At 38.6% G+C, this 14,677-nt stretch overlaps 1 protein-coding gene across 1 annotated transcript in view; it reads right to left on the bottom strand.

Annotated features, from left to right (window-relative positions):
- The window catches only part of THSD7B (thrombospondin type 1 domain containing 7B), a 1,042,983-nt gene that overhangs the window by 65,790 nt on the left and 962,516 nt on the right, over positions 1 to 14,677 (bottom strand). Inside the window, exons 19-21 of the mRNA XM_023515847.1 lie at positions 7,557 to 7,698; positions 5,133 to 5,248; positions 2,481 to 2,598 (exon numbers count right to left, since the gene is read on the bottom strand). Coding sequence (XP_023371615.1) covers positions 2,481 to 2,598; positions 5,133 to 5,248; positions 7,557 to 7,698 — 376 coding nt within the window. The remainder of the gene's footprint in view (positions 1 to 2,480; positions 2,599 to 5,132; positions 5,249 to 7,556; positions 7,699 to 14,677) is intronic.

The following is a 14,677-nucleotide window of genomic DNA, read 5'->3' as shown; positions in this document are numbered from 1 at the left end:
ATGAAATCAGAATAAACCTCAAATAGTCAACACATTACTAAGAAATAAAAACATAGCAGGAGGAATCATGCTACCAGACATCAGACTATACTATAAATCCATAGTGATCAAAACAGCATGGTATTGGCACAAAAACAGAGAGGTAGATGTATGGAACAGAATAGAGAAGCAAGAGATGAACACAGCTACTTACCGTTATATGATCTTTGAGAAGCCAATTAAAAACATTGAGTGGGGAAAAGACTCCCTATTTAATAAATGGTGCTGGACGAACTGGCTGGCAACCTGTAAAAGACTGAAACTGGATCCACACCTTTCACCACTAACTAAGATTGACTCTCACTGGATTAAAGATTTAAACTTAAGACATGAATCTATAAAAATACTAGAAGAAAGTATAGGGAAAACACTTGAAGAAATCGGCCTGGGTAAAAATTTTATGAAGAGGACCCCCCAGGCAATTGAAGCAACATCAAAAATACACTACTGGGACCTGATCCAATTAAAAAGCTTCTGCACAGCCAAAAGCACAGTAAGTAAAGCAAGTAGGCAGCCCTCAGAATGGGAGAAGATATTTGCTATTATGTCTCTGACAAAGGTTTAATAACCAGAATCCACAGAGAATTCAAATGTATTAGCAAGAAGAGAACGAGTCATCCCTTCTCAGGGTGGGCAAGGGACTTGAAGAGAAATTTCTCTGAAGGAGAGAGGTGCATGGCCTACAAACATATGAAACAATGCTCACCATCCTTAATTATCAGAGAAATGCAAATCAAAACTACTTTGAGATATCATCTAACACCAGTAAGATTAGCCCATATCCCCAAATCCCAAAACCAGAGATGCTGGTGTGGATGTGGAGAAAAGGGAACACTTCTACACTGCTGGTGGGATTGCAAACTAATACATTCCTTTTGGAAAGACATCTGGAGAACACTCAGAGAACTAAAAATAGAACTGCCATTTGGTCCTATAATTCCTCTACTAGGTATATATCCAAAAGACCAAAAATCACACTACAATAAAGATATCTGTATCAGAATTTTCATTGCAGCCCAATTCATAATTGCTACGTCATGGAAGAAGCCCAAGGAACCATCGATCCATGAATGGATCAATAAACTGTGGTATACATACACCATGGAATACTAGGCAGCCCTAAAGAAAGATGGAGACTTTACCTCCTTCTTGTTTACATGGATGGAGCTGGAAAATATTCTTCTTAGCAAAGTATCCCAAGAATGAAAGAAAAAGTATCCAATGTACTCAGCCCTACTATGAAACTAATTTATAGCTTTCATAGGAAAGCTATAACCCAATTTTAGCCTAGGAATATGGGGAGAGGGGAGAGGGAGGTGAGGGGAGGGTGGAGGATGAGTGGAGGTAGGGTGATTGGTAGGATTACACCTATGGTTCATTCTATAAGAGTACATGTGAATCTCTCTAAATGTAGAATATAAATGTCTTTACACAATAACTAAGAAAAAGACATGAAGGCCTGTTAACCAGTCGGGTGAAAGTATTTCAAATTGTATATAGAAACAGTACACTGTACCCCATGACAGTATTAATGTACACTGTTATGATTTAATAAAAAATATATATATATGCTGCTTCCAACTCAGCCCATAGAAACTTCCACAGGGCCAAGTGATGTCAACATCTAGAGAATCTTGGTTATGTTAAAGTGGCAGAACCAATGTCCTTGATTGACTTTTTGAAGCAGAAACTACCCCTCTTATAGTTGAAAAATAAGTCTCTAGTCTATTATGTTAAACCATTGGCTACACAGTAGCTAGCTTTACTTAATAATACCATGAATGAGATTGGACAATTAAGTTTAGGAACTCATTCACCTTTGAGGGACTCCGGTTGGGAAGCTATGTACCAACACCAGCACCTAGTTCATACCTAAAAGCAATTTCGGAGCTTTTTTTCTGGAATGGCTATCAGAGATGTTATCATACAAGCTCTGACAATTAAGTTCACAAACTCATCCAAGAAAAAGGGCTACATACCTCATTGCTGAGTATCACTATGGTCACCAGATGGCCAAGGGAAATACTTCAAAGGTGAATGTAGTAATGATATTCAGCAATGAGGTATGCAGCACTTTTTTTCTAGGATGAGTCCACAAAGCTAATTTAATTGCCTAACCTCATACATACTTTTTGCCAGAACTACTGAGGCCAACATGTTTCTCAACTGGTTGAGATTATAACATATTGAATATGCCTGTTCCCACAGGTCCAGAAACCCCTCTGGAGTCTGCCACCATTCTTAGGTCGGTTCTGCCACCTCTGCCTTGCCCTCCTGAATTACTATGAGGCCAGGTACTGATTCCCACCCTCCAGGTCAGCTTCATATTGCCTGTAGCTGGCCACCATGCCTTTAGCCATTTATCAAGCTATGAGATACGAGAGTGGTTTCTAAATGACTAAAGTATTTTATTTTGTGAGAAACTTAGGGAGCCCAAATACCTCCATGGCCACAGGTCTGTGAGCACTCTGTCCAAGCCGTCCACCCTGAGAGCTGACAGTTGACCACACATTCCACCAAGCAGGGAATGCTCAATCTCTTGGGCTTCTCCAAATTATGCTGCAAATGGAAAAGAAATATGACATCTTTGGAGAAATTATATCACTATCAAGTCAAATCGCTGCCTTTTATAGGAGAGACTGCCATTTATTTAGCCTGTGATAATAACCTTTTCAAATTCTGGAGGGGGGGAAGATATCTTTTCTTATGTAAATTGGCAGTAATCATAGAAAACGGTGGTTTTTACTTCAAAAACTAAAATGTTACCAGCTCAAATTGGTTCTTAAAAGATTCTAAGCTCTAGAATAGACTGAATAGACTAGGCAAGTAAGAGGTCACCTGACATAGAAATCTGTTCTGTTGCTCAGCCAGCAAAGAAACAGAAACTGCAGTGCTAAATTTAGGTACCTTATAATTCTGGATGGGTCAAATGTACATGGAAGGCCAAAACTCAAATCTAGCTAGGCTAAAAAATAAATAGGAATAAAATTAAACCCACAACTTATCTGAAGTTCATAAAAAAGACCAACTGTGCTATAAACACAATCATAGTCTTAATCATGAAATAAGTTGGTGATAGTTTATTTTCTTCTTATTCTATTTGAAACCAGCATTTAAGCAAAATGTAAAAATTTTCTAATGGTCAAGGTAGAAGATGTCTTAGAAAAAGAATAAATCACCTAAGAAACACAGAAAGAACAATAAAATTTCCTACATAGGAAAGATATACTATTTGTGTGCTTACCTAGGAAAACTTTCATTCGACACACAAAATGTTTGCAATATTCACTTCAAGCTCAAATTAATGTTTAGAACATGATAACTTACCAAGTGGGTAAGTGTGGTAAAAATGACCACAATGGGCTCTAGAATCCATTTGAGATACATGGATATTTTGGGTAGGTTTATAATCTAGAACTTCTTTAAACTGAATATTATGTAAATATTTCTTGGGCATGCGCTATTTGGAAAGCAGAGAAACTGATTTTCTATTAATAAATACTTTATATCTTTATTTGTATCAAAAGAAAATATTATGTACAGTAAATGTAAGATTTTTACTTAGTAAGAATTATAGATTGGTTATTGAGTTTTTCTGAAAGTCAGGTTAAATGAAATATGAGGTTGGACAATTAAGTTTGTGAACTCGTCCTAGAAAAAGTGCTACATACCTCATTGCTAAATATCACTACAGTTACCTTTGATGTACTCCCCTAGGGAAGCTATGCACTGACACAAGTGCTTAGCCCATCCTTCAAAGCAATTTTGGAACTCTTTCTGGAATGGTCATCAGAGCTGTCATACAAGTTCTGAAAAATCAGTTCACAAACTCTTCCCAGAAAAAGCACTACATAGCTCTTTGCTGAAGGGTGTTGGCATTGATGCATAGCTTCCCAAGGGCAGTACCTCGAAGGTGATATAGTGATATTCAGGATGAGTTTGCAAACTTAATTTCCTGACCTTTAAGATGTTAAATCACTGATACTTGGTGGTTAGCACACTGCCTTACACTTACATAATAATTAGTTTCAGAATTTTCCCAAATGGAAATCCAGTTCCAGACATGCTAGTCTCAGGGTTGATATCCTGGTCTGTGGCTATACTGTTAGTTTATAAAGCATGTTGTGACACTACCTGATAAAGTTAAGTCAGGATATGAGAAAGTTTCTGTCTTGTTTTTATTTCTGCTTATGTATTCCACTTGTCTTCTGAATGGCACGAATATTCATTTTGCTGATTTGTTAAAGAATTTTCTGCAGAAATCTGAGCTAACTGGTCCCCATTTCCAAACTGTTCCAAAGATTGTTTCAGTGATTCTTACAGTGTGAGAGCATCTTTACTTCTGTTAAACTGTCTCCATAATGCTTTTCATTTATACATTGGGAAGGAAATGCCAACTTGCATGGAACAGGTCTGAGTATAGCTTTTTTTTTTTTCTGCAGTTTTTTTTTGGCTGGGGCCAGGTTTGAACCCACCACCTCCAGTATATGGGGCTGGTGCCCTACTCCTTGAGCCACAGGCGCCACCCTGAGTATAGCTTTTTTTGTTCCAACTCCATATAGTTTGTCAAGGGAAAGAAAAGGGAAGGCAATAAAATTACAAAATTTCATAACTTTCTAACTTGATAAAAAGGTTTCAACATAGATTAAAAAGATATACCTGTGCTATTTATCTTGCAATCATTTGCTAAGCAAATAAACAGTTCTCTAATCTCAGTGCTCATGTTCATCTTATATTCAAGGAATAGTGTTTATCACATATGCAAATGAATTGCCTGACCTATACAAAGAGTCATATCTAAATGTTACAGTCACCCAATGCCAAGAGTTTGATAAAGTATAGTAAAGAAAGCTTTTAGAAGTAATGAAAATATATATACATGAACCTTTTCCCTCAGTACAAAATGACCTTTCCCAGTCATTTGAGTAAGTCCAAACTAGTAAACTATAACTCTATAGAGTTCAAACTAAACCTAACCTGAGACAAGAAGAAATTCGAGCTTGTGATCTCTTTCAAACACAGTGGAAATTGCAGAATGATATTAAGAAAAACAAAGCCTTGGGCACATTTGGTTACAAATGCAACCAAATTACCTGTTCACATTGATCCATGGCAACTGGCTTGCCGTCACTGCGCACACAGCTAAGCAGGCGGGTCTTGACACCTTGACCACAGGTGGCATTTTCACTTAGCTGGCATGTGCTCCACTCTATAGGCATAGATCACCCACACTGAGTTGCAAAATACAAGTCTTTGATAACAATTCTTTTATTGCAAACCAAAAAACAAAAAAACTACATAAACAAAGAAAAGTGGGTTACCTTCTTAAGTTGATTTCCTGGTGATAAAGAACCAAATGGTTTGTTAGAAACTATATCACAGTTGGCTGGGGTAGGGGAGGAGACACTGACCAGGATGGTAAAGAAAAATCATCTTGGAATTAATTACTTGTTGGGAGTTATTGAGGGGGGAAACAACCCAGAAATTGGTCCAGTTGTTATACTTTAAATGTTTGTGTCCACCAAGATTTATCTATTGAAATCCTAACTATCAAGGTTTGAGGGGGTGGGGACTTTGAGAGGTGATTTGAACATGAGGGTGAAACTTTCAAGAATGTGATTAGCCCTCTCTATAAAAGAGGCCCAAGGCAGCTTGTCTTCTCTTTCCATCCTGTGAGGAGAAGCAAGAAGGTGCCATCTGTAAGGAAGGAACAGGCCCTCACCAAACATTACATCTACCAACCCCTTGATTCCAGAATTTCCAGCATCCAGAACTGTTAGAAATAAAGGTCAATTGATTTACGCTATCATGTTTTTGGTAATTTGTTATGATAGCCTCAACAGACTAAGATGCCAGTCTTCCATGAAAAGTTGAAAATGTTTTTAAGTATAAATTCAGTCGTCTATTCCATCCGGTACATTTGATACAGTGTAGTCAAGAGAGACGTCCCATAAAGCAAAGAGGGGAAAATCACCGAGAACCATTTGGAATATTACAGAAACAATACATTTTTCAAATTATTCTATCATGAGGAAAGGTTTTGTAGAGTTGACTGGTCACATTTACAAACTGGACAGTGGAGAGTTAGAATAAATTATCCCATAATATATTTGATTTTTAAATAACTTATTGTTGGTGAAGATAGAAAAGAAGATTCTTGATCATATACAATGTGAACCTCTTTAAGGATATTTTTCATATTTGGTAGATTATCTAAGAGTTTAATAGGAATTACAAATCTATGTGTATTAAAATTACTTTATTATTATTATTTTTTATTAAATCATAACCTTGTACATTGATGCATTTATGGGGTTCAGGGTACTGCTTCGATATACAATGTGAAATGTTTACATTGAACCAGGTAACATTTCTTAGTAGTTTTGAAATGTACTATTGCATCAAGCATATTAGGTGAGGTCCCCCCAAATGCCCCTTCCTTCTCCCAAATCCCCTCTCCCCAGCCCTCTCTCTTCTCTTCCCTTCTACTTTATGGACTATAGTTATGTTTTGCCATTCATATGATTGTGTAGGTGGTTATATATTTATTTCATAGTAGTATTGAGTACGTTGGATACTTTTTTTTCCATTCTTGTGATACTTTACTAAGAAGAATATGCTCCAGCTCATTAGTTTTTTAAAGATAGGCTCTGGCAAATTTCATTGAAAAAATGGCTGTAAAACTAGATATCTTTTATCTAAAGAAAAAGGGCAAATATACGAAGTTATCTTTTACCCATAAAGACAATCAGACAGTGCCACAGAATTCACCATGAGGTTTTCTACCTTAAAAATCTTAGCAGCTCTAAAGTGGCTGCAGTGGTGAATTTTTTTTTCCTCTTCAGAAAAGGCGAGTACTTTGCCTCTCTAGGCATGTGGTGCTTTGGTTGTTAGTATTGAATTCAGTGCTGTGACTTAACTGATTCCACTTTTTGTGGCACTTTTTGTGTATCTTTGTTGCAGGCAATGGCCAGTAGAAGATCAATGCAACTGTAACAGTCCTCTGGTTTTAGAAACTTAGCACTGTGGTGTCCAGAAAAACTTGAACATTGAAAAACTGCTGAATAACTAGGTTAATGTGATTCTTGGTGCCCAACAGGTCAGGTTTACCATTCATCCTCACATAGACCTATAGAGAAAGTCATCACAAGTTGGAGTTTCTGAATTAATAAGAGCCATGAAAGAGGCAGACCCTATGACAGTATGATTATATTCGTCTTTCAGTGGTATCTGTTGTTACTTTCGTTCTGTTTCAGTTTATCATGGCTTAATTCACAATAACACTGAAACATTGCCCAATCTTTTTGAGCATCTTTTAGTCAAAGATTTTAGGTGGTCTTGCTGACTCTACATGCCAAGAGTGGGCATTTCTTTCTAGGAGGGGATACTGGAATGTAAGTTTTCTGTGTGATACGCTTACATTCTACTCTCTAACCTTAATCCCAAGAGTGAAATCACATAAACATTCTCTCATTAGTGTTTAGGGAAAACCAAGTGGTAATACATTGCAACTGTACCTGTTATATTGTACTGGAACTGGAAGCAATTTTCATTAAGGAGGCAGGGCTGCACTTGTGAGTCTTCAGCACATGTCCGCAAGCTCAAGGAGGACCTCAGCAGATGGCGAGTTCTTCTCTGCATCGTGTGGGGGTCACATGACTATGAAAATCAAAGAGCAGGCATAGGTAGCCCCCTGGTTAGGTGACAAATTATCATGATTATTTGTATACAAGTAGGTACATATATAATAACTACAGGGAACAGACCACAGACAGTGTTAAAGATAACACTTACAAAATAAAGTCATTCTATGATTCATTGTAAATTGTTTTGTATTTTTTTTCACCTGATAATTCTTTCCTTTTCTCTTATCTTGAAGGCTACATTTTTATCTCTCATGTACCATTAAGCACATAGAGATAATTTTCATCATTTAAACTCATACTGAACTCTCAAATAATCTGTCACAAAGTTAGAGAGCAGTACATTTTGAATATTAAATGAAGGACTGTCCCTGTAACCTCAGATAGTCTACTTCAACAGAAATAATCACAGAACATTTTAATGAGAAAAACATTTTTAAAACCCTGGAACAAACAGGTATAGAGAGGGAATTATGAAATTAATATTGCCAATATACCAGAACTTTCTTCTTATTTGAGTGCTCCTTTGATCTACAGGGCACACTGTTGCACTTTCAGCAAAATTAATGTAGAAATGTGAACTCTAAAGATTCCCCGTGAATGTTATAATATCCATGGGTCCACATGCCTTCTAACAGTCTCAGCTCACAAAATGCTATTGAGACATACTTGCCTGCCAAATCTCATCCAACTGATCTCCCCACAGTGGGCCTTCAAGCTCTTCCCACTTGAACAGTCTTCTTTCGACTATCCTCTATGCCCTGTCCTTCACCTTCCTCAGAACACTAATCAAGGCTTAAATTCTCTCTCTCTCTCTTTTTTTTTTTTTTGGCTAGGGCAGGGTTTGAACCCACCACCTCTGGTATATGGAGCCGGCACCCTACTCCTTTGAGCCACAGGCACCGCCTGAGGCTCAACTTCTTTCATAGTCTTTTCTAGTAACGCCAGATTCTTCTCTTCTCTTTTGAGCAGCCTTCCCCTTGTGCTCAAGATGTTCTCTGTGGATTTCCTTCTAAACATACACACACGTGCTATGCCTGCTCTTATAGTGTCATTCTTTGTTTCATCATTTCCCTGCCATTAACTTTCTTTAGAAAGTTGTTCAGGGTGTGTTGTTCAGGGGATCTACCTCTCATGCCACTCCCTGAAAAATCTTCATGTAAGTTATACATAGAATATTGTTAATGAATACCATTAAATATATTTGCCACATGCCAACAGAACCCCCAAATTTAATGAGGCCCATAGATTCTTAAGCCATAGGAGAAATAAAAGCCTCTGGATTAAGACCAACTAATCACCAATTCTATATTTGGAATGTCTTATTTATTTTTTATTTCCTTTACTCTTTCAGATTTTGTAGTAAGAACACAACCCATAAAATTGAATTTTGGCTATCAATCAAATGACAATGTTGGATTGCACTGAAATATACATGAAAAAAGGCTATACATTTTTCTCCTCCTTGTAAAAAGTTTGAACCACTGAAACACATTTACTATTGGGGGAACTCCATATTTGGATGATCTGTCAATTCTTACAAATTTACAATTAAATATATTGAATTGTCTTTAGATAATCAAGGAGGGCCATGAAAATCCGGCAATTATTCTTAATTATCTGCACATGAATCCCATGCTAATTGCTCACCAATAACTTGTTAATATTTTACCAATTAATTTGAATATTTGTTCTCATGAGGAGGAATAAAACCAAATGATTTGTCAATAAAACAAAAGTGCCTTGGTAAATATCCCAATGAGAGCTCTGCTGCATTTCTAGCTTATGATCAGTTAATGTCTGAAACATGTGAATATGTTAGAAGGGCTTATGGACCTGCTTAGTCTAATACATCAAATAAAAGAGAAAATATATACACAAATTACTATGTAACATGAACAACTCAGTTAGGTAGTTGATATTCTATATAAGCTTCACATCTAAACCTAGGAGACAAAGGATGGTGACGGGATGTAATTTGATGAAATTTAAGAATATCCCTTCTCAGATCTCACAGTGTAAGTCTGCTGAATATGGTATTTCTTTCCCCCTCGTTGAAGCATTTTTTAAAAATTCTGTTGGGTTAATTGAGGGTACAAAGAATTACACTGTTTGCTTTTGTTTAGTAAAGTTCCCTTATAATTGTGTCCCACTGCCAAGAGGTATGCCATACACCATAACGTCCTCTCATCCTCCTTCCTTCTCCCTGCTCCCTTAAATGGATTTGGGAGCTCTTAGAATACCAGTTTTAAAATATCCTCTTGGGATTGTTGGCAAGATGGCCGACTGGAGCCAGTCTCCGACAAAAGCTCCCATCCAGAGGGAAGGATAATGTCCAGAAAGTACCCAATTAAGCTGAAGACTGGGAGCCAAGCTGAGAGAGAAGAGTGATAACTGCAGGTCACCTCTGCTGAGGCAAGATGTGACTCCAAGAAAGCAAACTTCAGGAATAAAATTCATCCCAAAGGATAAGTGTCCGTCCCCTCCTCCAAGAATTCTTTTTTTTATTGTTCTCTTCATTTGCTCCTGTAGGTTTTCTACAGGTGAGCAGTGAACTGAGGACCTCTTGTCTCACCTCATAGGTGAGAACTGTAGGAAGTGGGGTTTATTTGTTAGAGGGACTCTGTTGTGACCCTGATCACTCTCTTGCCAGGAATAAAAATTGAACTAACATTTTCCCAGCCATTCTGAACTTCCAGTCCACCCTTTCCCCTTTACCTGATGAACCAGAAGCCTAACCCCAATAGAGACTGTGGGAGGAGGCTCATGAGCAGTGCCCCCCGTCCTGCTGAACCAAGCATCCCGTGCCCCCTAGAGCCTTGCATCCTGGCTCTGCCCTGCAGGACCATCTGTGCCACTCCCTGCCCAGCCATAGTCGTAAGCCGAGTGCTCTCCTTGCCAAAGTCACTGGGTGCCGGGCACTGCCAAAACTGCATGCAGCGTCCCTCGCCCTGCTGCTAGATCTGTGTGCCCCATGCTCCGGGAGCTGCTCCTATAGCCAGAACTCCCTGGCTGTGGCAGTTGCCTGAGAGCTGTGTAGGGTCATTTCTCACAAAGATTCAGCAACAATAGGGCCACCCCACCAGGGTCTAATCTTGGAGAGACACCTCCCCAACTCTGAGGATTGCCAGAGGAAACCAGAACTCTTTTTATAGGGATACTGGTGCTGCAGAGCAGCTGGGGCAAAGGCGTGGTGGCTGAGGGAGAAAAGCATTTGCTGACTTGTTATCCTTAGGATTAGACTGAATTCAAGTGGAACACTCGCCAGTGGCTATTGAGTACCCAAGGGAAGCAGACTTCAGCTCCCCCAGCCAGCTGGTGGCAGAAGGTATTGGCCAGGCATAGAGGGCATTGACCTTCCTTTGACTCTGACAGGTGCAAAGCCCTGGCACATCTGCTTATTGGAGCAAGCAGGACCTCAACCCTGTGGGGTCAGCAGTGACTAGGCATGAAAGAGGAGCAAAGTGGAGAAAGAGACACAGCCCCCTGGTCCAACTCTGCTACTGGATGGGCCTTTCTGACTTCACAGAGCCCCAGAGCAAGCCAAATTTGAGCAGCCAGTAGACCTCTGCTATCTAGTTGCTGGAGACTTTTCGAACTCTTTCACTTGAGAATTCGTACTGACTGGGTCAATTGGAACTCCTAACCTGGTCGAATCATCTAAGGACTCTCTTGGGTGGTACCCTGGTTGTGTGATAATGTGAAGGGTTGAATTTCTTCTTCTAGTTGTCCATGGGGGGTGGGTTGTCTTAATTGCTTATATTTCTCTATAGCTAAGACTTCACCAGAGTCACTGATTCATTAGGTTTGGACAAGAACCAGCTGAATACAAGACAGCCACCTAAACCCCACCACCACACCAAGCAGGTTTTCTCAGCCTCAGACTGTAATACTATATGGGTCCTTTGCAGTCATCAGTCCCAGGTCTGTGACAAAGGGGTGGTAACCACAACTCCAGGAACTCCCAATCCAATTTCATCTTACCTGCCCATCTAGCCAGTGGTGAAAACAATGATGAGGTGGAATCAGTGTAAAAACTCTGGCAACATGAATAATCAGAGTAGATCAACTCTCCCAAGGAACAAAATGGCATAGGCAGCACAAGATCCCATCAATAAACAAATGGCTGAGATGTTAGAAATTGAGTTCAGAATTTGGAGAGCAAATAAGATCAACAGAATGGAGGTAAAGATGGAATTAGAATTTTAAGGAGTAATTCAAAAGATGTCTCAAGAATTCAATGAATTCAAAGACAAAATCACCAAAGATTTTGACATGTTGAGGCAAGAACTTGCAGCCCTCAAAGATTTGAGAAATATAGTAGAATCCCTCAGGAACAGAATAGAACAGGCAGAAGAAAAGATCTCTGATATTGAAGACAAAGCTTTTGAACGCTCCCAAATGCTCAAAGAGGAAAATAAGTGGAGAACAAAAATGGATCATTCTTTCAGAGAGCTCTGGGTTAATTCAAAGAGATCTAATATTCACCTTATAGGAATTCCTGAAGGTGATGAGCTTGCTGCAAAGGATACAGATTCTTTACTTCATGAAATAATCAAAGAGAATTTTCCAGACTTGGCAAGATATTCTGAAATTCAGATAGCAGACAGTTTCAGAACTCCAGCACAACTCAACCCAAATAAAAATTCTCATAGACACATTATAATTAGCTTCACCAAAGTTAATATGAAGGAGAAAATTCTGCAAGCAGACAGAGATAAGAAAATCATAACCTACAAGGGGAAGAACATTAGAATGACTGCAGATCTCTCTGCTGAAACCTTTCAGGCTAGAAGAAGGTGGTCATTGACCTTTAATCTCCTTAAACAAAATAACTCTCAGCCCAGGATCCTGTAGCCAGTCAAACTGAGTTTCATCTATGATGGAGAAATTAAATACTTTAATGACACACACATGTTGAAGAAATTTGCCATGACTAAACCAGCAACCTGAGAACCAGGTTGTTCTGAGACCTATCCTCCATAATGACCAGCACAGTCCTCCACCAACAAAGTAAACTCACTCCCACAAAAACAAACAAACAAACAAACAAACAAACAAAAGTAAACTCACTCAGAAACTTTTGATCAAATTCCAACTTCCACAGTGTTGAAAGGATTAAAAATGTCCACTGGACTTTCAAAAAACTTGCTACCCAAAATTCTACCAGGCTTATCAATATTCTCAATTAATGTGAATGGCTTAAATTGTCCTCTAAAGAGGCAATTGAAGCAACATCAAAAATACATTATTGGGATCTGGTCAAATTAAAAAGCTTCTGTAATGCCAAGAATACACTAAGTAAAGCAAATAGACAGCCCTCAGAATGGGAGAGGATTTTTGCAAGTTATATTTCCAATAAAGGTCTAATAACCAGAATCCACAGAGAACTCAAACTTATTACTAAGAAAAAAATAAGCGATCCCATTTCATTGTGGGCAAGAGACATGAACAGAAGCTTCTTTGAAGAAGACAGGCGCATGATCTACTGACACATGAAAAATGCTCATCATCTTTAATCATCAGAGAAATGCAAACCAAAACCACTCTGAGATACCATCTAACTCCAGTAAGAGTAGCCCATATCACAAAATCCCCAAACTACAGATGTTGTCGTGGATCTGGAGAAAAGGGACCATTTCTGCACTGTTGGTGGGAATGCAAGCTAGTACGTTTCTTTTGGAAGGAAGTTTTGAGAAAATTCAGGGATCTAAATGTAGACCTACCACTTGTTCCTGCAATTCCTCTTCTAGGTGTATATCCAAAGGACCAAAAATCATTTGGCAATAAAGATATTTGCACCAGATTGTTCACTGCAGCCCAATTCATAATTGCCAAGTCATGAAAGAAGCCCAAGTGCCCATCAACCCATGAATGGATTAATAAATTGTGGTATATGTATACCATGGAATACTATGCAGCATTGAAAAAATGGAGACTTTACCTCTCTTATGTTTACATGGATGGAGCTGGAAAATATTCTTAGTAAAGTATCTCAGGAATGGAAAAAAAATATCCAATGTACTCAGTACCATTGTGAAACCAAATTATTATTATTTACACTTGCACATGAAAAATGAAACACAACTATAGCCTAGGATAATGGAAGGCAGGGGAGAGAAGAGGAAGGGAGGGGGTTCAGTCAATAGAGGAAGGGTTAGCAGGGGAAACACACCTACGGACCATATTGCAAGCACAAGTTGAATCTCTCAGGTGTAGAACACAAATGTCTTAACCCTGTAATTGGGTAAATGAGGTGAAGGCTATGTTGATTAATAGGATGTAAGCACTTTAATTTGTAGAAATAATCAACACATTGAATCCCATAATGGCATAAATGTATCCATCATCTATGTACAAATGACTTAATAAAAAAATAAAATATCCTCTTGAGCTTCATCCACTGTCTATAGAGGATTAAACATCATACTTACTACAATAGTCACCAATGTCATAACTTATCTGAGGAATTACTGAGAACAAGGCATTCTCCTGGCAAGCCTGGAAATCTCTTATGACTTGGAAGGCAAGCCATCAAGTAACTCAGTAATCCTGGAGGAGAAAATTTCAATCCTGTGGTAGTAAGGCTATTGCTATACATTAAGTGTTTTATGACAGTTCCTTAAAGGATTAGCGGAGAAAAATTGCATTTAGTATTTTAAAGATCATTATCTTACCACCCTTGAAGATCATTTCCTTAGGTACACACTTTGTTGGCACCTATGAGATCATTTCCCCAAGCACGCAGCCCCTGCATGTCTTTGCTTAGTAATCTTTCCACTTATTATGTATCTTCTCAATAAAAGGACTCTGCAAGAAGGGCTCCGTGCTATCCTTCACCTATGGTTAGCCCCATCTCTTACAGCATGTACTGTCAGTCTGTGTCTCACATGATCATTTATGTGGTCGCAACAACTGTCCATTCTATATAGACTTTGATAATTGCTAGAAATTAGTATGTAGAAACCAACATTGCAGCTAACTCTCCTACTAAC

This window comes from Otolemur garnettii, unplaced genomic scaffold (assembly GCF_000181295.1).
Source record: "Otolemur garnettii isolate 467f Iridium unplaced genomic scaffold, OtoGar3 scaffold00080, whole genome shotgun sequence".
NCBI lineage: Eukaryota > Metazoa > Chordata > Mammalia > Primates > Galagidae > Otolemur > Otolemur garnettii.
The sequence above is the reverse complement of the archived record's forward strand: the minus strand, read 5'-3'. Positions and strand labels throughout refer to the sequence as shown.